Source organism: Staurois parvus, unplaced genomic scaffold (assembly GCF_062004578.1).
Source record: "Staurois parvus isolate SC_StPar_1 unplaced genomic scaffold, SC_StPar_1.0 ptg002368l, whole genome shotgun sequence".
Lineage (NCBI taxonomy): Eukaryota > Metazoa > Chordata > Amphibia > Anura > Ranidae > Staurois > Staurois parvus.
Genome location: NW_028320164.1, coordinates 207,306 through 231,639, shown reverse-complemented (window position 1 = coordinate 231,639; position 24,334 = coordinate 207,306). Strand labels below are relative to the sequence as shown.

General features: G+C 47.7%; 1 protein-coding gene across 1 annotated transcript in view; it reads right to left on the bottom strand.

Annotated features, from left to right (window-relative positions):
* Nucleotides 1-2,436: 2,436 nt before the first annotated feature.
* The window catches only part of LOC149431171 (uncharacterized), a 41,487-nt gene continuing 19,589 nt past the window's right edge, over nt 2,437-24,334 (bottom strand). The window contains exon 2 of the mRNA XM_089665835.1: nt 2,437-8,170. Coding sequence (XP_089521961.1) covers nt 6,052-7,467 — 1,416 coding nt within the window. The 5' untranslated portion in view covers nt 7,468-8,170 and the 3' untranslated portion in view covers nt 2,437-6,051. The remainder of the gene's footprint in view (nt 8,171-24,334) is intronic.

The following is a 24,334-nucleotide window of genomic DNA, read 5'->3' as shown; positions in this document are numbered from 1 at the left end:
ACAGCCCACTCAATGATTGGCTGCCAGGATAATTCAAAACTCCACTCCACCATATCATGAAAAGAGAAGAACAAAGAGTCCGCTCCAATAGTATATTACCCGAGATAGGTACATTTATTTACTCCAAGTATTGCACTTACAATGTTCAAAACATCAACAAGCCCAAATAATGTGTCTCGTCACTTCCGGTTACGGATCTACGTCACTTCCGGGCCTGCAGCACCATCACGCCCTGATGCGTTTCATCCTAACTTAAAGGGGTGACGGTGCGGTGCGGCTTACCGCTTATATCAGGAGAAAATAAATAGAATCACCAGACTGATTATCATGCTTAATTAATTCACCTCCATCTCGCAGGAAGTGATGTCAGTTACTGGCAACCACTAGGCTCCATACTTTTACTCAAAAGAGGGCAGAACACATAACGACAATCACATTATAATAGTTTACATCCAAAATATATTATTACATAACACCACTGCTAAAACATTATTCACTTCCCTAATGACACAATGGGGTTTATTTACTAAAGCTGGAGAGTCCAAAATCAGACTCCCTTCTGCATAGAAACCAATCAGCTTCTAACCTCAGCTTGTTCAATGAAGCTTTGGCATTGAAACCTGGAAGCTGATTGGTTTCTATGCAGAAGTGAGTCTGATTTTGCACTCTCCAGCTTTAGTAAATAAACCCCAATGTAACCATAATGACAATATCATATGTCATATACAATGACAACCTATATAATGTTACTCATAATGAAACAATGTGTATACGATCATATATTACTAATCATTGGATACATCATGATATATATATAATATCAAAACAATGTGTATACCATCATATATTACTAATCATTGGATACATCATGATATATATATAATATCAAAACAATGTGTATACCATCATACATTACTTATCATTGGATACATCACGATATATATAATAGTGAAACAATGCGTATACGATCATACATTACTTATCATTGGATACATCATGATATATATATAATATCAAAACAATGTGTATACGATCATATATTACTAATCATTGGATACATCATGATATATATATAATATCAAAACAATGTGTATACCATCATACATTACTTATCATTGGATACATCATGATATATATATAATATCAAAACAATGTGTATACGATCATATATTACTTATCACTGGATACATCATGATATATATAATAGTGAAACAATGTGTTTACGATCATATATTACTTATCACTGGATACATCATGATATATATAATAGTGAAACAATGTGTATACGATCATACATTACTTATCACTGGATACATCATGATATATATAATAGTGAAACAATGTGTTTACGATCATATATTACTTATCATTGGATACATCACGATATATATAAAATGAAACAATGCGTATACGATCATACGTTACTTATCATTGGATACATCACGATATATATAATAGTGAAACAATGTGTATACGATCATATATTACTAATCATTGGATACATCATGATATATATAATAATGAAACAATGTGTATACGATCATATATTACTAATCATTGGATACATCATGATATATATAATAATGAAACAATGTGTATACGATCATACATTACTTATCATGGGATACATCATGATATATATAATATAAAAACAATGTGTATACCATCATATATTACTTATCACTGGATACATCACGATATATATAAACGCCATTATTGACATTTCGAATTTTATAGGATTTTACAGAAATTAATTTAATTACTCTCTTACTGATTAATATACTTATTACAAATTTTACTTAACGTATTTTTCGCTCCATAAGATGCACTTTTTCCCCCCCAAAAAAAGGGGTCATTCACAAAGCGCAGAGCTTCTCGCGCATGCGCAGTGGGCACACGGCTGTCACAGCAGGGTGCCCACACTAAAAGGAGGATTACTCCTAGGAAGTGGGAGCGGGTATCTGTCAAATTCAGATGTCAGCTCCCCCTCCCTCCCCAAAGGTCCGCAGTCTCTGGTCATCTCCTGTACTGTCTGCAGTCTCTGGTCATCTCCTGTACTGTGTCCGCAGTCTCTGGTCATCTCCTGTACTGTGTCGGCTGTCTCTGGTCATCTCCTGTACTATGTCCGCAGTCTCTGGTCATCTCCTGTACTATGTCCGCAGTCTCTGGTCATCTCCTGTACTGTGTCTGCAGTCTCTGGTCATCTCCTGTACTGTGTCCGCAGTCTCTGGTCATCTCCTGTACTGTCCGCAGTCTCTGGTCATCTCCTGTACTATGTCCGCAGTCTCTGGTCATCTCCTGTACTGTGTCTGCAGTCTCTGGTCATCTCCTGTACTATGTCCGCAGTCTCTGGTCATCTCCTGTACTATGTCCACAGTCTCTGGTCATCTCCTGTACTATGTCTGCAGTCCATTGGTTCAGAATATTTTTTTCATATTTTCTCCTCTAAAACCTAGGCGCGTCTTATGGTCAGGTACGTCTTATGGAGCGAAAAATACGGTATATAATAGCAATGGAAATATGCACACATAATTGTATATATGTCCATATCAGATATATAATTTTATCCATAATCATTTTAAATGAAATGCAAAACTCAACAATAAAAATAAATTAACTTAAAATAAAATAAAAATAAAATAAAAATAAATATAAAAATAAAATGAAATGAAAATAAAAATAAAGTTTACCCCCCAAATAAAAGAGATCTGTCCACTCAGAGTCATTAAAGAGAACCCCAATCAGAGGAATTTCAGTCCTGCAGAAGAAGTTGTAGGAATGTGACTGCACACTTAGCAGTTTGTAAGTTCAGATCTCTTGCAGTTGTACTTTGTGATCAGTCTATGGAGAGGAGGAATAGATGAACAGAGAAGCAAGATAATGAGGACGTCCAATCTTCACCTGATGAAATCCCTTAGACTTGTGGCAGAACCAAATGAAACAAGTGACCATCTGGGCTTAAGTGGTCCCATTGAACACATCCCATAAAACAGCTGCAACTCTCTGTTGGAAGGCCTACACTAGCTTAGGAGGGTTGCTTTCTCCGAGGCTTCTCCCTGGCCAGTGTCCCATCCTCAGACCTGCCTACAAACCTGTCATCCATAAGAGGAGGAGGAACATTGGAAATGAGGCATGGATCGTGGGAACCGAGGTGGAACATATATCGGGAGGTGGACTTAGCTGGAGTCCTCAAACTTGGTTGCAATAACAACAGTCAGCAGAACCTGGAAAGGACTCTCCTCTCTGAAGTTTCAGAGGCTCGGCAAGATGCTTCTTGATTGCAACCCAGTCTCTGGTACTGAGGCAGTGTTAATCGAGTATTAACTCAGGATCTGTCAATGAAGAAAACACTTGGGAACAGATCAGTTAGAACGGATGCAAACGCATTACATGTTCAGTCAAAGCTCCATAAAAAAGATACAGATGAGGATCATGAGGAAACACAGTTCATTCATCGATCCTTCTCCGAAAAAAAAAAGAAGAAAAAAGCCAAAGCACAAAACCGTATGCGCCAATAGGAGAATGATTGGTAGGACTGGTTCAGGCATATGGAATTAAAAGTCCATGATAAAAAAGGGGGAGGGGAGTTAGAGATAAGATGGTCCACTTGGGCAGCTGGTTTCCAGAGTAGAAGAAGGCTCTCTAGATGCGCACAATGGTAAACAGAAATGGAAAAAGTGCCTCTAAGTGTAATGCCACAAATGTATTTATTAAAAACAATGTAGGTTAACAAATGGCAACTCAAGTGCTCTAAAAGAGTAAAGGGTGCAAAATAAAGCCCGTGCGGGGTCCTGGATGGTGAAGCTTGGGAAAGGAGCGATTCTGCGCACCCTGGTGGTGTCCCCTGATGTGCTACATTTAGCTCGCCCTAGGCAACACTAAAATTGGGCAGCACCCCTCCAGTCTCTGCCAACCACTAAAACTGGGCGCTTCCGCCGCCACTAAAATTGGGCACCCCCCACTACCGCCCTCACCTCCTCCCCCAGCCATTAAGCCGTTAACAAATAGCAACTGAAGTGCTCTAAAAGAGTAAAAGGCACAAAATAAAGCTTGTGAGGGGTCCTGGATAGTGAAGCTTGAGGGAGGAGCAATTCTGTGCACCCTGGTGGTGTCCCCCAATGTGCTGTATTTAGCTCACCCTAGACAACACTAAGATTGGGCACCACCACCAGCACCCCCCCCTGTCAACCACTAAAACTGGGCGCCCCAGCTGCCACTAAAATTGGGCACCCCCCACCACCACCAGCACCCTCACCTCCTCGTGCAGCCCCTGTCACCACTAAAATTGGGCAGCAGCACCCCCCGGGGCCAGCTGCCTCCACTCTCTGCCAAACAATCCTTCCCGGCCCTTCGCCTCCGCTTGCAGAGAGATAGAGTTAGTCAAGCACTAACCTTAACCTCTCTGGAGCCAAGCCCAGTGTCTTCCTTCTTTGTGCCAGAAGCTTACACCTTCCAGCAGTGTACAGCCTCCTTGTATTCCATGGCAGAGGCTCATCAGGTCCCCAGGTGGTGCCCCCCCTAAAAAAAAAAAATTGCTGACCCAGGCAAATCCCTTGTTTGCCGCTTCCACTGCCAAACAATCCCTCCCGGCCCTTCGCCTCCGCTTGCAGAGAGATAGAGTTAGTCAAGCACTAACCTTAACCTCTCTGGAGCCAAGCCCAGTGTCTTCCTTCTTTATGCCAGAAGCTTACACCTTCCAGCAGCGTACAGCCTCCTTGGATTCCATGGCAGAGGCTTACCAGGTCCCCAGGTGGCGACCCCCCCAAAAAAAATTGCTGCCCCAGGCAAATGCCTTGTTTGCCAATTCCACTCTCTGCCAAACAATCCCTCCCGGCCCTCGCTGCCGCTTGCAGAGAGATAGAGTTAGTCAAGCACTAACCTTAACCTCTCTGGAGCCAAACCCAGTGTCTTCCTTCTTTGTGCCAGAAGCTTACACCTTCCAACAGCCTCCTTGGATTCCATGGCAAAGGCTCACCAGGTCACCAGGTGGCGCCCCCCCCAAAATAAAAAATTCCTTGTTTGCCTCACTGTAAATATGCCACTGGTCCCGTGCATGCTCCGAGACGTGTTGTGTCACTGCCAGCTCTCAGCAAACCTCTGGTCCAGCATTGCAGTCCATGCTTGGCTCCACAAGCCTCCAGAGCTACCGGTTTTGTCTTCTCCACTGAGCGGCTGCTTGAGATCCATCTCCTGCCATTCCGAAGTGATCCACGGCCAGACTACTTCACCAATCATGGACTTTATTTTGTGCCCTTTAGGGCTCATTCACACTTGATTTATTTCTAACTCTTGCCAAACGCCCCTATAGCATTTGACAAGCGTTTGGGAAGCATTTGTAATGCTCCTCAAATGCTCCCAAAATGCCCTATGCGTGGTTTTGAGGCAGTTGATAGGCATTTGTCAAGCATTAAAACCGCACCACAAACTCCTATAATAAAGTTAAATGCTATTAATGCTCCACAGCCGCACTGCAAATGCCTTCCAGGCATTTGCGGAGCGGCGCCATAGACTTGAATGGGAGGCTTCAATTCCTCCTGACTGGACACTAGGCGTCAGTTTTGCCGCAACGCGACACTAACGCTTCCATGTGAACAGCACTGTGTGCTGCCATGTGCAGAATTTTCATAGGCATTTGAGAAACGTTAAAACGCTTCCCAAACACCTGTCTGACGACTTCAGCTAGTGTGAATGTAGCCCTATTCTTCCAGAGCACGTAAGTTGCCATTTGTGAGCCTACATTGTTTCTAATAAATACATTGATGGTATTACACTCAGAGGCGTTTTTTCCATTTCTGTTAAAAAAAAAGTAAAATATTCAAGGACTTTCTAAGCACTAAACTCCATGCTCCATTCATTACATTCCTTTTTTTGCTCACAGATTTTAGTTTGTTCTTCAAAAGTAGCATTATACCTTTTTTCGCTTTTTTTACGAGCTTGTGAGATGACACGAGATGTGAAACTAATGAGACACCAGCAAATCTTTCATTACGGCTTAGCTGCTACCTCTTTAACAACCCCCCCTTCCCTTCTTCCAGAGATTCCTCTTTGCAGTTAAAGCGTGTGAATCCTCTGGTGTTTGATTAGCTCAGAATTAAGTGTAAAAGCTTCATCACACTCAGAACATTGATAGGGCTTCTCTCCGGTGTGAATCTTCTGGTGTTGGGTAAGTGTTGCCTTTTGTGCAAAAGCAATGCCATATTCAGAACATTTATGTGGTTTGTCTTCGGTGTGACCCCCCTGGTGTCTGTTAAGCCCTCTGTTGTCTGTAAAAGCTTTGTCACATTCAGAACATTGATATGGCTTCTCTCCAGTGTGAAGCATCTGGTGCGAGATGAGATCTCTCTTCTCTTTAAAAGATTTGTCACACTCGGGACATGGATATGGCCTCTGCCTGGTGTGAACCATGTTGTGTGTGATAAGCTGTGACAATGTTTTATAAGCTTTGTCACATTCGGAACACTGATATGGCTTCTCTCTGGAGTGCATCCTCTGGTGCATGATAAGCTCTTTCTTGGTTTTAAAGACTTTGTTACATTCGGAACACTCATACGGCTTTTCTCCGCTGTAAACCCTCAGGTGTGTGATAAGATTTGGCTTCCTCTGGTGTGCGATAAGCTCTTTCTTGGTTTTAAAAACTTTGTCACATTTGGAACACTGATACAGCTTCTCTCTGGTGTGAATCCTCTGGTGTTTGATAAGAGTTTTCTTTATTATAAAAGCTTTGCCACATTCTGAACACTGATACGGTTTCACTCCGGTGTGAATCATCTGGTGTGCGGTAAGATTTGACTTCATTGTAAAATCTTTGCCACATTCCAAACACTGATATGGCCTCTCTCCAGTGTGAATCCTCTGGTGTATGATAAGATTTGGCTTCATTGTAAAAGCTTTGTCACATTCGGAACACTGATATGGTTTCTCTCCGGTGTGAATCCTCTGATGCGCGATAAGCACTTTCTTGGTTTTAAAAGCTTTGTCACATTCGGAACACTCATAGGGCTTCTCTCCGGTGTGAATCATCTGGTGTTCGATAAGATTTGCCTTAATTGTAAAAGCTTTGTCACATTCCGAACACCGATATGCCTTCTCTCCGGTGTGAGTTCTCATGTGTTTGCTGAGATCTTGCAGAATTGTAAAAGCTTTGTCACATTCGGAACACTGATACGGCTTCTCTCCAGTGTGAATCCTCAGGTGCTTGATAAGCTCTTTCTTGGTTTCAAAAACTTTGTCACATTCGGAACACTGATACGGCTTCTCCCTGGTGTGAACCCGCTGGTGCATGATAAGCTCTTTCTTGGTTTTGAAAACTTTGTCACATTCGGGACACTGGTACGGCTTCCCTCCAGTGTGAGTTCTCATGTGTATGGTAAGCTGGCCCCTCACTGCGAAACCTTTGTCACATTTAGAACATCGATGAGACTTCTCTCCATCATGAGTCTTCTGGTGTGGGATACGTTCGGCCTCCATTGTAAAGAAAAAAAAAACCTTTGTTACATTCCAAACAAAAAATCGCTTCTGAAATGGCTCCTCTCACGTATACATGGGTTGGACTTTACTGCAAAGTGATTGTCACTTCTGAAATGACTTCTCGCCTGTTGTCTTTTTTTTAAGCATGTATATTGCCACCTCCCCTAAGTGATTTCAATTTTAAAAGTATATGGTACTAGATATAAATAAAATGTCTAAATATATGTTTTCTGTAGTCGGGTCAATTTCCTGTAAATCCAACTAAGAGTCCTGAGGAAGCAGATAAGCGAAACGCGTTGACCTCTTCGGATGATCTGGCACGAAAAAGCCACACTGAATCGAACAAACCATGTATCATTGTAGGACGACTACAGAGTGGGGTTTTGTTGGGTTTTCTTTTTGTGAATGTTGGTTTTAAATTTTTTAATAAAAATACATATTTTTATTGATGGATAGAGCGTTCCTTAGTACCAGTAAAGTCCGGCCTTTTTTTTACTTTCTCTTTTTTTTCTCTCCTGTTGTCCTCAGAGGCTTGATCAATGTTGAAGAGTATCCAAAACATTTAGAACACCGATAGGTCTTCTGTCCTGTGTGAATCCTTCAGTAAACTGCTGTAAAGACTTTTAGCCACTTAAGACACCCATATGGTTCATTTGGTATTTATGAAGACAAACGTGACGGAAAACCTGGATCATCAATCCACCTGTACAGAAAAATAAAAATAAAAAAGGCAGAATTTTATATAAAGGGCTAAATAAAGTTGCTTTCTATTTTTAACGTTCATTATTAAATATAATAATATACAGGATTGATACAGCTCCAACAGTTTGCTCATATAAAAGGGAGACAATACAGCAATGGTACAATTCTATACAAGAAGGGTTTGGAGGGCCTTTTGCTCCTGGGAGCTTACAATCTAATAGAGAGGAGCTGGTGGGACAAAAGGTATTTTTGTATTTTATATTATTGAGGACACTATGGATGATAAAATTGACAGTTTATTACAATTTCCTGCATCATAAACATAAATAAAACAGCGCTAAATGAATAAAGTTCAAGTGCTTCAAAAATACATACCATATAACAGCCTTCAAAATTTCCACTTCTCCACTGGCATTGTGCGAGTGAAAATTACTTGGGGGGCGAGCAGCGTCGGGACTAGGAGTGTGCGGGGGCAGTGACAGGCAGTGATCTCCCTGTATGGCTTTCAATGAAGCAGCTGAAAACTGCGGGAGGGAGAGGAGAAGCGGCTTCCCATTGCTGCACCGATCATCCCCCTTTCTTCAGTTTCTTTCCGGATCCCCTGTGTTCTCCTCAGTGCCCAGCGCTCCCCCCATCCTACACACTGCTCTGCTATCCCCTGTCCCCTCCCACACTCCAAATCGTGCAGCTTCTCAGAAGAGGATGAGTGGGAAATATACAGAGCAGCCAGCATCCCTGTGATGACAGAACCTGTGAGCCCTTCCTTCTTTCCTTTCCTTCCTCTCTTTCTTGCCTCCCTCACGTCTTTCTTTTGTTCTATCTTTTTTGCTTTCTTTCTTCCCTCCTTTCTTTCCTCGCTCTTTTATTTATTTTTATTTCTTTCCTCCCTCCCTCTTTTCTTTCTTCTTTTCTTTCCTCCCTTCTTTATTTCTTTCCTCCCTTCCTTCTTTCTTTTTCTCTTTCTTTCCTCCCTCTTTTCTCTCTTTCCTCCCTCCTTTCTTTCTTTCCTCTCTTCCTCCTTTGTTTCTTTCCTCCCTTCCCCCCTCCTTTCTTTCCTCCTTTCTTTCCTTCCTTCTTTCTTTTTTCCCTTTCTTTGATCCCTCTTTTCTCTCTTTCCTCCCTTCTTTCTTTCTTCCCTCTATTCCTCCTTTCTTTGTTTCTTTCCTCCCTCCCTTCCTCCCGCCTTTCTCTTTCTTTCTTTTTTTCCCTTTCCTCCTTTCCTCCCTCCCTCCTTTCCTCTTTTCTTTCCTCCCTTCTTTCTCTTTTCTCCCTCCTTTCTCTTTCCTCCCTCACTTCTTTCTTTACTCCCTCTTTTTCTTTCCTTTCTTTTCTTTCCTCTCTTCCTCCTTTCTTTCCTTCTTTCCTCCCTCCTTTCTTTCCTTCTTCCTTTATTCTCCTTTCCTCCCTCCTTTCTTTCTTTCCTCCTTTCCTTCCGCCTTTATTTCCTCGCTTTTTTCTTTCTTTCTTCCCTTTTTTCTCTTTCCTCCCTCCTTTCTTTCTTTCCTCTTTCCTTTCCTCCCTCCTTTCTTTCCTTCTTTTTCTCTTTCTTTCCTTCCTCCCTCTTTTCTTTCTTTCCTCTTTTCTTTCCTGCCTTCTCTTTCCTCCTTTCTTTCTTACTTTCTTTCCTCCCTTCCTCTTTTCTTTCTTTCCTTCTTTCCTCCTTCCTTCTCTTTCCTCCCTTCCTCCTTTCTTTCCTTCTTTCCTCCCTCCTTTCTTTCCTTATTCCTTTTCTCTCCTTTCCTCCCTCCTTTCTTTCTTTCCACCTTTCTTTCCTCGCTTTTTTCTTTCTTCACTTCTTTCTCTTTCCTCCCTCCTTTCTTTCTTTCCTCTTTCCTTTCCTCCCTCACTTCTTTCTTTCCTTCTTTTTCTCTTTCTTTCCTTCCTCCCTCCTTTCTTTCTTTCCTCTTTTCTTTCCTGCCTTCTCTTTCCTCCTTTCTTTCTTTCCTCCATCCTTTCTTTCCTCCCTTCCTTTCTTTCCTCGCTCTTTCCTTCTTTCCTCCCTCCTTTCTTTCCTCCCTCCTTTCTTTCCTCGCTCTTTTTTCTCTTTCTTTCTTTCTTTCCTTGCTCTTTTTTCTATCATTCCTCCCTCCTTTCTTTCCTTCCTCCTTTCTTTCTTTCCTCTTTTCCTCTCTCCTTTCTTTCTTTCCTCCCTCCTTTCTTTCCTCTCTCTTTTTTCTTCCTTTCCTCCCTCCTTTCTTTCTTTTCTCCTTTCCTCCCTCCTTTCTTCACTCTTTTTTCTTTCTTTCCTCCCTACTTTCTTTCCTCCTTTCTTTCTATGTTTCCTTCCTCCCTTCCTCCCTCCAATCCGTACTGCTCTCCCTGCATCCTCTGCACTGTGCGTCACTTTATTTCCCTGTAGATGTAAAGCACTTGTTTTCCTGTTATGTTTACATTGCTTTTGGATATAGCTAAAGTGGTTGTTAATATTTATTTTTGTACCTTTATTCTGCATAAAACACTTAACAGTGTCAATTCATGAGAATTTATGAGGAAGTGAGTAGGGGCGGAATTAGGGGCGGGGCAGGGTAGGGGTTGGGTGGGACAACTGGTGGCCTGGCTAGTAGCTCAGAACTTGAAATTTTGAGCCCTGTATATATATATATGTATGTGGGTAAAAAAGCCCATATTACACAAATAAAGTGAATAAGTCCATTGGTATAGTGCCAAAAGAAAAGCAATCCACATGTGAACAGGAAGCCACTGCTGCTAGGTGAAGTGACAGACTCCTAAACCGGATCACTGTGTCGTCTGAGGCTCCTTACCAGAAATGGTGGACCACATTGGTCGAACGCGCTTACATAGCTCATCCACAGATGACATCGGCATACACATAGGGGTCACTCCAAACGGATAGACTATCAAGCTCCGAATGGTCAGACACTCTCAAACCTCCTCCACAGGTGGCATCAGCTCAGCATGAGTACATACAAAATGAAATCCAAATATTTTTGGATCTCATGAAAACAACTCGCAAATTTTGAGCAGCGGTTCAATCCAAAAGTAGCAAGGCCATATAGCAGATTTAAGAGCATCGAAAATTAAAGTAGCAGGCTGATAACAAAAATCCCCAATCGCTATCGATCGAAGCATGATGATGTCACATGCATGACACCCCCAACATGTTTCGTCAGAATGACGTTGTCACGTAGGGGTAGAATATACACCCACAAAGTCCGCTACGAAAAGATCGCAGCCACACAAGGTTTAGCTTAACATATTATTACAATTTCCTGCAATAGAAGCTATTTTTTTTGTTCTACTAAGAGCATTGGGCTGCATAGTGATGGGCAAATGTGCTTGGCATCGATTTGAGGGTGCGTTTAGCAAGGGCATGTAAGAATCCCAAGATTGCAAAGTTCAATGCAAACCCCACTGAAGCTGATAGAAGGCAAATTTTGGAAATCAATTTTCTCCATTTTCAAGGTTAATAGGTGAGGGATTGTCAAACAAAGGGAACAGGATGCTGGGCACTAACGGGTGGGACATGTACCCAGCGGTGTATTTAGGTTTCGTGCTGACCTAGGCAACACGAAAATCATTCACCTTCCACCTTTGCCACCTTGGCCCCAGCCAAGAGAGCCTGACATCGACCAACACAACAGCACCCCCCGCCAAAACAGCCTGACATTGACCAACTCCACAGCACCCATCCCCCCTTGCCAAGGAAGCCTGCCACCAAGCAACTCCACAGTACCCCCCCTCCGAAAGAGCCTGACACCGACCAATACAACAGCACTCCCCCATCCCCCGAAACAGCCTGGCATTGACCAACTCCACAGCACCCATCCTTCCTTGCTAAGGGAGCTTGCCACCAACCAACTCCACAGTACTCCCTGCAGAAAGCCTGACACCGACCAATACAACAGCACCCCCCCCCCCTCCCTCACCAAAAGAGCCTGACACCGATCAACCCTCCCAGCTGACAGCCTTTCGCTAACAGACACCAACCCCCCCACACCCCGGCTGAGAGAGGCTTCCACTAAAAGCCACCCCCTGCAGGCCAACTCACATGGAAGAAAAATATATTTGAAGTATATTTTAAAAATATTCTTCCCAAATACATTGACATATGTTTGAAATACAATTTTGCCCGCATTCAATATATTTCAAAATATATTTTAATATATATATATACTGTATGTTGAATGCATTTTTATTACAAAATATATGAAAAATATTTTTTAAAATACATTTCCAAAATACTGTATGTCTTTAAAAAAACAAATCTGCATTTTTAGACTGCATTTACAAATATATGTAAAATTATATGTTAAAATTACTTTTTTATACATATATTTAAAAAATATATATTTTTAAAGATATTTTTCATATATTTTTCACCCAAAGTGACTCCCGTCACATATCTCCCCTTTCAGCAGGAGACTAACGCAGGAGTAAACCCCAGACGGATGTACTCTGAAGTTAGTCTGTACTTCCAGTCCCCCAATGCCAACGCCCAAACAGTACCCCAAGCAAATTGTCCCACACAAAGTATTACTCACCCAGCCAACTTCTGCTTCTCTCGTAAAACATACCCGCCGCTGGGGAGAAGTGGCTGGTCCTTCTCCCTGAAGTCCTCTCAGCCGCTGGAGAGAAGACAGGGTGGCTGGGCCAACTCCATCATGGTGTTGGGGATCTGGGCCGACTGCCCAGCATCCCTGGGGTATCCAGGTGTTGACTGTAGTTGCTAGGCAGTGGTCAGCGGCGCTCTGTCCTGTTGCCAGCACTTCTGCTGGGGACCCCACATCTGCTCCGGCTAACCATGGGGGAGGGAGGCCGGCTTCCTCCACTCCCAGACTGTGGATCTGTTGCTGGGATGACATTCCTCTGTCACTGTCCCCCTGTATCACGTACCTGGTGATGGAGGCCAATGGAGAGAGGGCTTCCCTTGCGGCTAAGTTCCGGACTCCCCTGAGAGTGGGACAGCGGGAGTCAGGCCCAAAGTTGCAGAGGTCACCTGTAGGAGTGCTGGTTGGTGGTCCACTCAGAATCACAGCTGGTGCATGGAGATAGGTTTGCAGACAGGAGGCGCCTGTGCATGGTATGTAAGCCCTTCCGAGATTTAGATGTTTACTGGGTAGTTGGTTCAAGCCAAGGTCAGGTACCAGGTGGGAATCAGAGCAGACATAGTCAGATGGGATAGCCAAGGTCATAAACAGAGGAGCGAGAGAGAGAGAGAGTATCCATTAGCCTGGCCGAGGTCAGATCAGGGGTAAGACAGAGTAGACAGGTCCAGGAGCAAGCCGAGTTGGTAACAGGAAATCACGGGTCAAAGTCACAGGAAACAGGAACAGGGTACGGGGAGCTAGAGATCATCCAGCAACTTGAGGAAGTGATGAGCCTCCTTATAAAGGCCGTCTGGCACCAGACTGAGGCTGATGTGTACTTCTGCAGCCATGCAGAGTACTGGCACAAATGCCAGATCTTCCAGAGCCTCTGCCATGGACAGGACCCTGACACCCTGGTGCACAGATCCTAGCTTGGGAGGGAAGACAGTTTAGTCCATTTTGGCTGACTGTGGGGGAAGTAGGACAACAACCTCCTCTCCATTCTCCTCCTGGGCCTCTGAAACTACCACAGGTGTGCGGCAGAGGTCAACAACACCATGCCCTGATGCCAGCTCTTCTGCTGGAGACGCTCCGGCTGGTTCCTCCTCAGCAGAGAAGTCAATCAAATCCCCAGTTTCTGGAACTGGTGTCTGGGGATAGGGGTTCACCATCTCCTGTCTGTGGAACCCAGAAGATGTTACCAGTTCTGGGCAGAGGCTAGCAGAGCTCTGCCCTTTTGTCAGCACTTCAGTTTTGGGGACGGCAATCTCTGGAATTTCCTCTGCCGATTCTTGGGCATGCTGATGAACATGTTTTAGTAGTTGCCTGTATGCCCTTTCCAGATGCTGTTCTTTCATCAGCAGGTATTCTAGATCTGGTTCAAGCTCTGAGACCCCTGTGAGACCAAACATAGCCTCTCTGTCTTTTTGCAGGTCCTCAAGGGTAGGTTCTCCTTCATTGCCAAACACAAAATGATCTGTAAGGCTCTCCCACAGCAATCCAGGACCACCAAAGTCATATCCCTCCAGAGAGCATTCTGTTGTCACCCCTAAATATTTCTGCTCTGCGCACCATTGCAAAACCTGATATCTCTTGCTGGACCAGCCTGTCCAACTCAGTCACCCATTGCTCCTGGGGTTGCTCTCCTAGGAATGGCATCCGTAACATCGGATGGTCCCTGGCCTATTCCCCTGGGGTTGGATAGCACTTGCCCTTGTACATAGCAGCAACCTGGAGGGCTCCACTCCAAAGCACCTCCCAAATCCACTGCCTGAGCTCCAGGTACTCCTCCGCAGACACAGTCCTAAAGTATGTTGCAAGAACGGTCTGCAGAAGCCCTGCAGAAGTCTTGAAATAAATCAGGAAATAGCTTTATTTTAACACAGATACAAGATATATACATTCAATCCCCCCTCCCCGTATAATGACACAGGGCGGGGCAAACCAAATCTAGCAACAAGAGACACATCAGCAGACACCCCCCACCAAGCCAATACACACAAACACATACATGCCATAATAGTTTGCTCCCAAGCCAAACACACAATAGAACAATGAGATACAACCACATGGCATTAAACAATGAACAACCCCCCACACCCCACCTATACATGTCTACACAATATTAGGACAGATCACCCTGTACCCCTAGCAGGCACAGGGTGACTCAAACATAAGAGGGATATGGGGCTCTGAGACAGGGGTCTCCCCAACTCTCCAAAGTGAGCTGGGTTTCATGGGCCCCCCACCCAAAGTGACTCCTGTCACACCTGGGATGAGAAAAGAGAGGGACCACTGAGATGACGACAGAGAGAGACTCCTGAGATCAGGACAAAGAGGGACCCCTGGGATGAGGACAGAGAGGGACCCCTGGGATGAGGACAGAGAGGGACAACTGAGATGAGGACAGAGAGGGACAACTGAGATGAGGACAGAGAGGGCCCCCTGAGATGAAGACAGAGAGGGACACTGAGGTGATGACAGAGAGGGACAGCTGAGATGAGGACAGAGAGGGACCCCTGGGATGAGGACAGAGAGGGCCCCCTGAGATGAAGACAGAGAGGGACACTTAGATGATGACAGAGAGGGACCACTGAGATGAGGACAGAGAGGGACCACTGAGATGAGGACAGAGAGGGACCCCTGAGATGAGGACAGAGAGGGACCCCTGAGATAAGGAATGACAGGGATTCCTGAGATGAGGACAGAGAGGGACCCCTGGGATGAGGACAGAGAGGGATCCCTAGGAAGGACAGAGTGGGACCCATGAGATGAGGACAGAGAGGGACCCCTGAGATGAGGACAGAGAGGGACCCCTGAGATGAGGACAGAGATGGCCCCCTGAGATGAGGACAGAGAGGGCCCCCTGAGATGCGGACAGAGAGAGACTCTGAGATGAGGACAGAGAAAGACCCCTGAGATGAGGACAAAAATTGACTCCTGAGATGAGGACAGAGAGGGACCCCTGAGATGGGGACAGAGAGGAAACCCTGAGATGGGGACAGAGAGGGACCCCTGTGATAGGGACAGAGAGGGACTCCTGAGATGGGAACAGAGAGGGCCCCCTGAGATGAGGAAAGAGAGGGACCTCTTTGATGAGGACAGAGAGGGACTCCATGGATGAGGACAGAGACGAACCCTTTGATGAGGACAGAGAGGGACCCCAGAGATGAGGACAAAGAGGGACCCCTGAGAAGAGCACAGAGAGGGACCCCTGAGAAGAGGACAGAGAGGGACCCCTGAGAAGAGGACAAAGAGGGACCCCTGAGAAGAGGACAGAGAGGGACCCCAGAGATGAGGACAGAGAGGGACCCCTGAGATGAGGACAAAGAGGGACCCCTGAGAAGAGGACAGAGAGGGACCCCTGAAATGAGGACAAAGAGGGACCCCTGAGAAGAGGACAGAGAGGGACTCCAGAGATGAGGACAGAGAGGGACTCCTGGGATGAGGACAGAGAGGGACCGCAGAGATGAGGACAGAGAGGGACCCCAGAGATGAGGACAGAGAGGGACTCCTGGGATGAGGACAGAGAGGGACCCCAGAGATAAGGACAGAGAGGGACCCCAGAGATGAGGACAGAGAGGGACCCCTGGGATGAGGACAGAGAGGGACGCCTGCAATTAGGACAGAGAGGGGCCTCTGAAATGAGGACAGAGAGAGACTCCTGAGATCAGGATAAAGAGGGACCCCTGGGATGATGACAGAGAGGGATCCCTAGGAAGGACAGAGAGGGACCCCTGAGATGATGACAGAGAGAGACAACTGAGATGAGGACAGAGAGGGACCCCTGGGATGAGGACAGACAGGGACTCCTGAGATGAGGACAGAGAGGGACAACTGAGATGATGACAGAGAGGGACCCCTGGGATGAGGACAGAGATGGCCCGCTGAGATGAAGACAGAGAGGGACACTGAGATGACGACAGAGAGGGACTACTGAGATGAGGACAGAGAGGGACCCCTGAGATGAGGACAGAGAGGGACCCCTGAGATAAGGAATGACAGGGATTCCTGAGATGAGGACAGAGAGGGACCCCTGGGATGAGGACAGAGAGGGACTCCTGAGATGAGGACAGAGAGGGACCCCTGAGATAAGGAATGACAGGGATTCCTGAGATGAGGACAGAGAGGGACCCCTGGGATGAGGACAGAGAGGGATCCCTGGGATGAGGACAGAGAGGGATCCCTAGGAAGGACAGAGAGGGACCCCTGAGATGAGGACAGAGTGGGACCCATGAGATGAGGACATAGAGGGACCCCTGAGATGAGGACAGAGAGGGCACCCTGAGATGAGGACAGAGAGGGCCCCCTGAGATGCGGAAAGAGAGGGACTCTGAGATGAGGACAGAGAGGAAACCCTGTGATGGGGACAGAGAGGGACTCCTGAGATGGGAACAGAGAGGGCCTCCTGAGATGAGGAAAGAGAGTGACCCCTTTGATGAGGACAGAGAGGGACTCCATGGATGAGGACAGAGACGGACCCTTTGATGAGGACAGAGAGGGACCCCAGAGATGAGGACAAAGAGGGACCCCTGAGAAGAGGACAGAGAAGGACCCCTGAGAAGAGGACAGAGAGGGACCCCTGAGAAGAGGACAGAGAGGGACCCCTGAGAAGAGGACAGAGAGGGACCCCTGAGAAGAGGACAGAGAGGGACTCCTGGGATGAGGACAGAGAGGGACCGCAGAGATGAGGACAGAGAGGGACCCCTGGGATGAGGACAGAGAGGGACGCCTGCGATTAGGACAGAGAGGGGCCCCTGAAATGAGGACAGAGAGAGACTCCTGAGATCAGAACAAAGAGGGACCCCTGGGATGAGGACAGAGAGAGACCCCTGGGATGAGGACAGAGAGGGATCCCTAGGAAGGACAGAGAGGGACCCCTGAGATGATGACAGAGAGGGACTACTGAGATGAGGACAGAGAGGGCCCGCTGAGATGACGACAGAGAGGGACTACTGAGATGAGGACAGAGAGGGACCCCTGAGATGAGGACAGAGAGGGACCCCTGAGATGAGGACAGAGAGGGACCCCTGAGATGAGGACAGAGAGGGACTCCTGAGATGAGGACAGAGAGGGACTCCTGAGATGAGGACAGAGAGGGACTCCTGAGATGAGGACAGAGAGGGACCCCTGAGATAAGGAATGACAGGGATTCCTGAGATGAGGACAGAGAGGGACCCCTGGGATGAGGACAGAGAGGGATCCCTAGGAAGGACAGAGAGGGACCCCTGAGATGAGGACAGAGTGGGACCCATGAGATGAGGACATAGAGGGACCCCTGAGATGAGGACAGAGAGGGCACCCTGAGATGAGGACAGAGAGGGCCCCTGAGATGCGGAAAGAGAGGGACTCTGAGATGAGGACAGAGAGGGACCCCTGAGATGGGGACAGAGAGGAAACCCTGTGATGGGGACAGAGAGGGACTCCTGAGATGGGAACAGAGAGGGCCCCTTGAGATGAGGAAAGAGAGTGACCCCTTTGATGAGGACAGAGAGGGACTCCATGGATGAGGACAGAGACGGACCCTTTGATGAGGACAGAGAGGGACCCCAGAGATGAGGACAAAGAGGGACCCCAGAGATGAGGACAAAGAGGGACCCCAGAGATGAGGACAGAGAGGGACCCCTGAGAAGAGGACAGAGAGGGACCCCTGAGAAGAGGACAGAGAGGGACTCCTGGGATGAGGACAGAGAGGGACCGCAGAGATGAGGACAGAGAGGGACCCCTGGGATGAGGACAGAGAGGGACCCCTGGGATGAGGACAGAGAGGGACGCCTGCGATTAGGACAGAGAGGGGCCCCTGAAATGAGGACAGAGAGAGACTCCTGAGATCAGAACAAAGAGGGACCCCTGGGATGAGGACAGAGAGAGACCCCTGGGATGAGGACAGAGAGGGATCCCTAGGAAGGACAGAGAGGGACCCCTGAGATGATGACAGAGAGGGACCCCCGAGATGAGGACAGAGAGGGACCCCTGAGATGAGGACAGAGAGGGACCCCTGAGATGAAGACAGAGAGGGACACTGAGATGATGACAGAGAGGGACTACTGAGATGAGGACAGAGAGGGACCCCTAAAATGAGGACAGAGAGGGACCCCTGAAATGAGGACAGAGAGGGACTCCTTATATGAGGACAGAGAGGGCCCCCTGTGATGAGGAAAGAGTTGGCCCCCTGTGATGAGGAAAGAGCGGGACCCTGACATGAGGACAGAGAAGGACCCCTGAGATGAGGACAAAAATCAACTCCTGAGATGGGGATAGAGAGGGACCCCTGAGATGAGGAATGAGAGGGACTACTGAGATGAGGACAGAGAGGGACCCCTGGGATGAGGACAGAGAGGGATCCCTAGGAAGGACAGAGAGGGACCCCTGAGATGAGGACAGAGTGGGACCCCTGAGATGGGGACAGAGAGGGACCCCTGAGATGGGGACAGAGAGGGACTCCTGAGATGGGGACAGAGAGGGTCCCCTGGGATGAGGACAGAGAGGGACTCCTTGGATGAGGACAGAGAGGGACTCCTTGGATGAGGACAGAGAGGGACCCTGTGATGAGGACAGAGAGGGACCCCAGAGATGGACAGAGAGGGACCCCTGAGAAGAGGACAGAGAGGGACCCCTGAGAAGAGGACAGAGAGGGACCCCTGAGAAGAGGACAGAGAGGGACCCCTGAGAAGAGGACAGAGAGGGACCCCTGAGAAGAGGACAGAGAGGGACTCCTCGGATGAGGACAGAGAGGGACCCCAGAGATGAGGACATAGAGGGACTACTGAGATGAAGACAGAGAGGGACTCCTGGAATGAGGACAGAGAGGGACTTATTTATTGTTATTCGGAGGTTACTGTGGTCTCCTTTAGTGCTTTAGCTGCTATCTTTTAAAGAGCACTCACTATACCAATATCGTATTTGTTCCTGATCTCTGCTTGATTGCCTCCTGCCCTGACCTCTGGCTTGTCTTGGATTATTCTTCTGTCTCCTCTCCTGTCTGATTGATCTTCCATTGCTGACCTGGCCTGTGACCCGACTACTCTTCCTCCTGCCGCTGTAAGCCTGATCTACCCGACCGATACCGAACCCGGCTCATCTAACCCTGCATCCTCAGCACGCTGCGCTCGAGTATCCATCCATCCCACACGGCTACATCAGAACCCTGCTCCCTGCCTACAACTCATCAGCTCACCTGCTATTACCGGACTGATCACAGGCACCCATACCCCACCGTGCCCCTGTGACCGCTGTCTCACCATCAGCGGTCCTTGAGCCGGAGTTGTACGGGAGGCCTGCCTCTTCACATCAGGCTCACTATCCATGTATGTGACAGTACCATACGGCCATGTCTGAGCCTGGAAGAGGACCTTCGCCTCTGGATGAAACATGTCAGCATCTGGCAGCACTGACCCAAGCGGGTCAAAACTCTGCAGGAAGGATATGTGCACCTTTTCGGAACGCATGCAGACGCTGGCTTCACCTGCTCCTGTGTCTGCAGCTCCCTCTGTCCCAACCACGGCTGGGGCTCCCACAGAACCTCTCACTAATACTGTTGGCATGATGCCACCTCCTGAACCCCGTGTACCCACTGCTGAGCGATTCGCTGGAGACCGAAGCAAGTTTAGAGCATTCCGCAACGCATGCCAGCTCTAGTTCCACCACCAGCCAAGAACCTTCTCCATGGAAAATGTTAAAGTGGGGTTCATTATCTCTCTGCTCCAAGGGGAGCCACAAGCTTGGGCCCATCGTCTGCTGGAAAGTAATCACTCACACCTGAATATTATGACTACTTTCTTTGACTCAATGGCCCAGCTGTATGACGATCCACAGCGGACTGCCACAGCAGAAGCAGCCTTACATGCACTCCAACAGGGTCGCCAAGGACTATATCACGGACTTTGGACGTTGGAGTGCAGACACTAATTGGAATGATGCTGCCCTGCGTCATCAGTTATTATTATTATACAGTATTTATAAAGCGCCAATAGTTCGCTCAGCGCTGTACATTACAAAGGGGGACAGAACATGTGACAGAACAATACCAATACATGTGATACATGAGGAGATCGAGGGCCCTGCTCTTTCGAACTTACAATCTAGGAGGGAGGGGATGGTGGCACAGGAGGAGATAGCTGTGGGGGATGGGGTGGTAGGAAGAGTGGAGGAGGTCGGCAAGTTAGCAGGGGGTGGGGTAGGCTTCCCTGAAGAGGTGGGTTTTCAGGGTGCGCCTAAAGGAGAGGAGAGTAGGTGATAATCTGATGGGTTGGGGCAGGGAGTTCCAGAGGATGGGTGACACCCTGGAGAAGTCCTGGAGGCGGGCATGGGAGGAGGAGACCAGGGAACTAGAGAGAAGGAGGTCTTGTGAGGAGCGGAGTGTGCGTGCTGGGCGGTACTTGGATATTAGGTCAGTGATGTAGTTCGGGGCAGTGTGGTGGACGGCTTTGTACGTCAGTGTCAAGGTCCTACCCTTTCCCAGAGATTGTGCGGCTTCATGTACTGGCGTCCATCTTGGGTTTCTGCAGAGCATGGTGGGAGTCTTTTATGCCTTCAGGTCTCTGAGGTCCATCCCCCAGAGAGGTGTGGCTGAGTACATATAAGCCTGCGATCCGCACATGCTCTTTGCACTTGTGTCTTTGTGTTGTTACAGCTCTGTGTATACTCTCGTGACTCTCCTGGAATCTGACTCAGCTTGTGACTAGACCATTCTTTGTGTTTTCCTTTGATCTGACCTTCCGTTGCTGAACCCGGCCCGTGACCTGTGATTCTTGCCTACTGTTCTGTACCGTTTTGTCCCGTTGTTGTCGACCCAGCCCGCCTGACTACGCTATTGTCATTCCTACCAGCTACACGCCATTGGCGGTGGCCATTACCGCAGCCGGGGTGTCTCGAGGGCCGCGACCTGGTTCCTGGCTGCGTCAAGTCCATCCCCACCATCAGGGGCCCTGGTGAAGGGCAGCTTGGGACTTAGACTCCACGCCCCGAGGGACTTCGGTCTGTTGGTGGTGGTTGTCGTCAGTCAGTGCGTTATCCTGCCACTAGGCCTACCTGTCCGTTCCACAGCCCTGCCCTGGCAGTCAGTGTTAGGATTTTGAATTTGATTCGTTGCGCAATCGGAAGCCAGTGGAGGGATTGGCAGAGGGGGGTGGCGGAAACGGAGCGGTTGGAAAGGTGAATGAGTCTGGCAGCCGTATTCAGGATGGACTGAAGCGGGGATAGCCAGCGGCGAGGCAGGCCAGTGAGGAGGGAGTTGCAGTAGTCGAGTCGTGATATGATGAGGGAGTGGATGAGCTGTTTAGTGGTTTCTGGGGTTAGGAACGTGCGGATTTTGGCGATGTTGCGGAGGTGGAGTCTGCATGTTGCGGAGGTGGAGTCTGCATGTTGCGGAGGCGGAGTCTGCATGAGTTTGTTAAAGATTGGACATGGGGCTGGAAGGATAGGTTGGAGTCCAGAATGACACCAAGTACTCTGGCTTGCGGGGTGGATTTGATGGTGGCGTTGTTGGATGTGATGGAGAAGTCAATGGGGGGTGGTGACTGGGCTGGGGATAAGACAAGAAACTCGGTTTTAGAGAGGTTCAGTTTAAGGAAGTGGAGCGACATCCAGTCAGATATGTCGCTCAGTAGGTGTGTGATTCGGGCAGAGACTGAGGGGGTGAGGTGGGGGGTTGAGAGATAGATTTGTGTGTCGTTGGCATATAGGTGGTAGTTGAAGCCGTGAGAGTGTATGAGTTGGCCAAGGGAGGAGGTGTAGATGGAGAAGAGAAGGGGCCCTAGGACGGAGCCTTGAGGGACCCCAACAGAGAGGGGGAGTGAGGGGGAGGTGGTAGCATTATAGGTAACGCTGAAAGAGCGTTGTGACAGTTCCGCTTGGGTCTTACTGAGGCCCTCAAAGATGAACTTGCCCGAGTGGGCATACCCAATTCTCTAGAGGACTTGATCACACTATCCATTCAGATTGACCGTCGCCTACGTGAACGCAGGTTAGAGAGGGCCACCCAAGTTCCTAGGCCTACATGGATGCTAACCCAAAATTCCGATCCAGCCCAGTACATTACCCAGAAATTCTGATCCTGTGACATCAGACACACCCGAACCTATGCAGCTTGGTCTGATTCATCTGTCGCTAACCCCTGAGGAACACCAACGCCGCCGAGTAAACAATCTCTACCTGTACTGTGGAGAAGCTGGCCATTATGTGCGTTCCTGCCCTGCCAAGCTGCGTAATCATTCATCATTACCTGCCAGCTCAACTCATATGGCTGTTCCTATTTCCTTCCACCTTCCCGGAAGAACCGTATCGGTGACCGCAATTATTGATTCTGGGGCCTGTAGCTGCTTCATCGATCTATCCTTTGCAGCCCAGCAACACATCCCTCTGCAGCTAAAGGAACAAGGACTTAATATATTTTTAGCTGATGGGTCCTGCATCAAATGTGGGCTGGTAAATAAAGAGACCCCGCCACTACTGACTACCATCACTACTCTCCATCAGGAACTATTACGCCTAGATGCGATCGCCTCTCCCTTGTTTCCTGTCGTCTTGGGCCTACCATGGCTACAGGCTCATAACCCACAGATTGATTGGAAGATCGAGAAAATCCAGTTTTCATCCCCATATTGCAAAAAACATTGCCTGTCCATAGCACCTCCATCCACCTCTACACTACTTTGCATAGACTCAGATACTAAACTTGCCTAAATAGTCCTGCAAGCCTACCATGGATACCTGGATGTCTTTAGCAAGCAAGGAGCAGATAGCCTTCCTCCTCATCGACTTTACGATTGCCCGATCGATCTGCTTCCAGGATCTGAAATTTCCTTCGGGCGCATTTTTCCCCTATCTGAACGGGAATTAGGGGTATTAAAGGAATATTTTGAAGAAAACCTTCAAAAGGGATTCATTCGCCCTTCCACATCTCCAGCAGGAGCGGGAATATTCTTTGTGGAAAAGAAAGACGACTCCCTAGGGTCTTGTGTGGATTATCGGGAACTAAACAAAATTACGGAAAAGAATCGTTACCCCCTTCCCTTGGTTCCCGAAGTCTTCCAAAAACTGCAGTCATATTTACAAAATTAGATTTAAGAAGAGCCTATAACTTGCTCTGTATCTGGGAGGGGGACGAATGGAAGACTGCTTTTTGTACCCGATTTGGCCATTTCGAGTATTTGGTCATGCCCTTCGGATTGTGCAATGCACCTGCTACCTTCCAACATTTTATCCATGATATCTTCAGAGATTACCTTGACATCTTTGTCATAGTCTACCTGGATGACATTCTAATATTTTCCACAACCTTGGAGATCCATCGAGAGCATGTTAAAAATGTCTTAGACGACTTAGTCAGCACGGACTTTACGCCAAGGCTGAGAAATGCAAATTTGAGCAAGAGAGTATTCCATTTCTTGGGCTGATCATCTCCACAGCTGGAATTGAGATGGACCCGCAGAAAGTCTCAGCTTTAAAAACGAAATAGCACTCACAAACAAGGTGTCCCGGCCGACACCAGCATAAGTCAGCATAAACACATGAATGGACGAGCCCCGCTCACCGTGGACGAACAGCCAACAGTCACAGGGAACGTCCTGACGTCACATCCATTAGGCTCCGCCCTACGTGTTTCATCAATACGATGT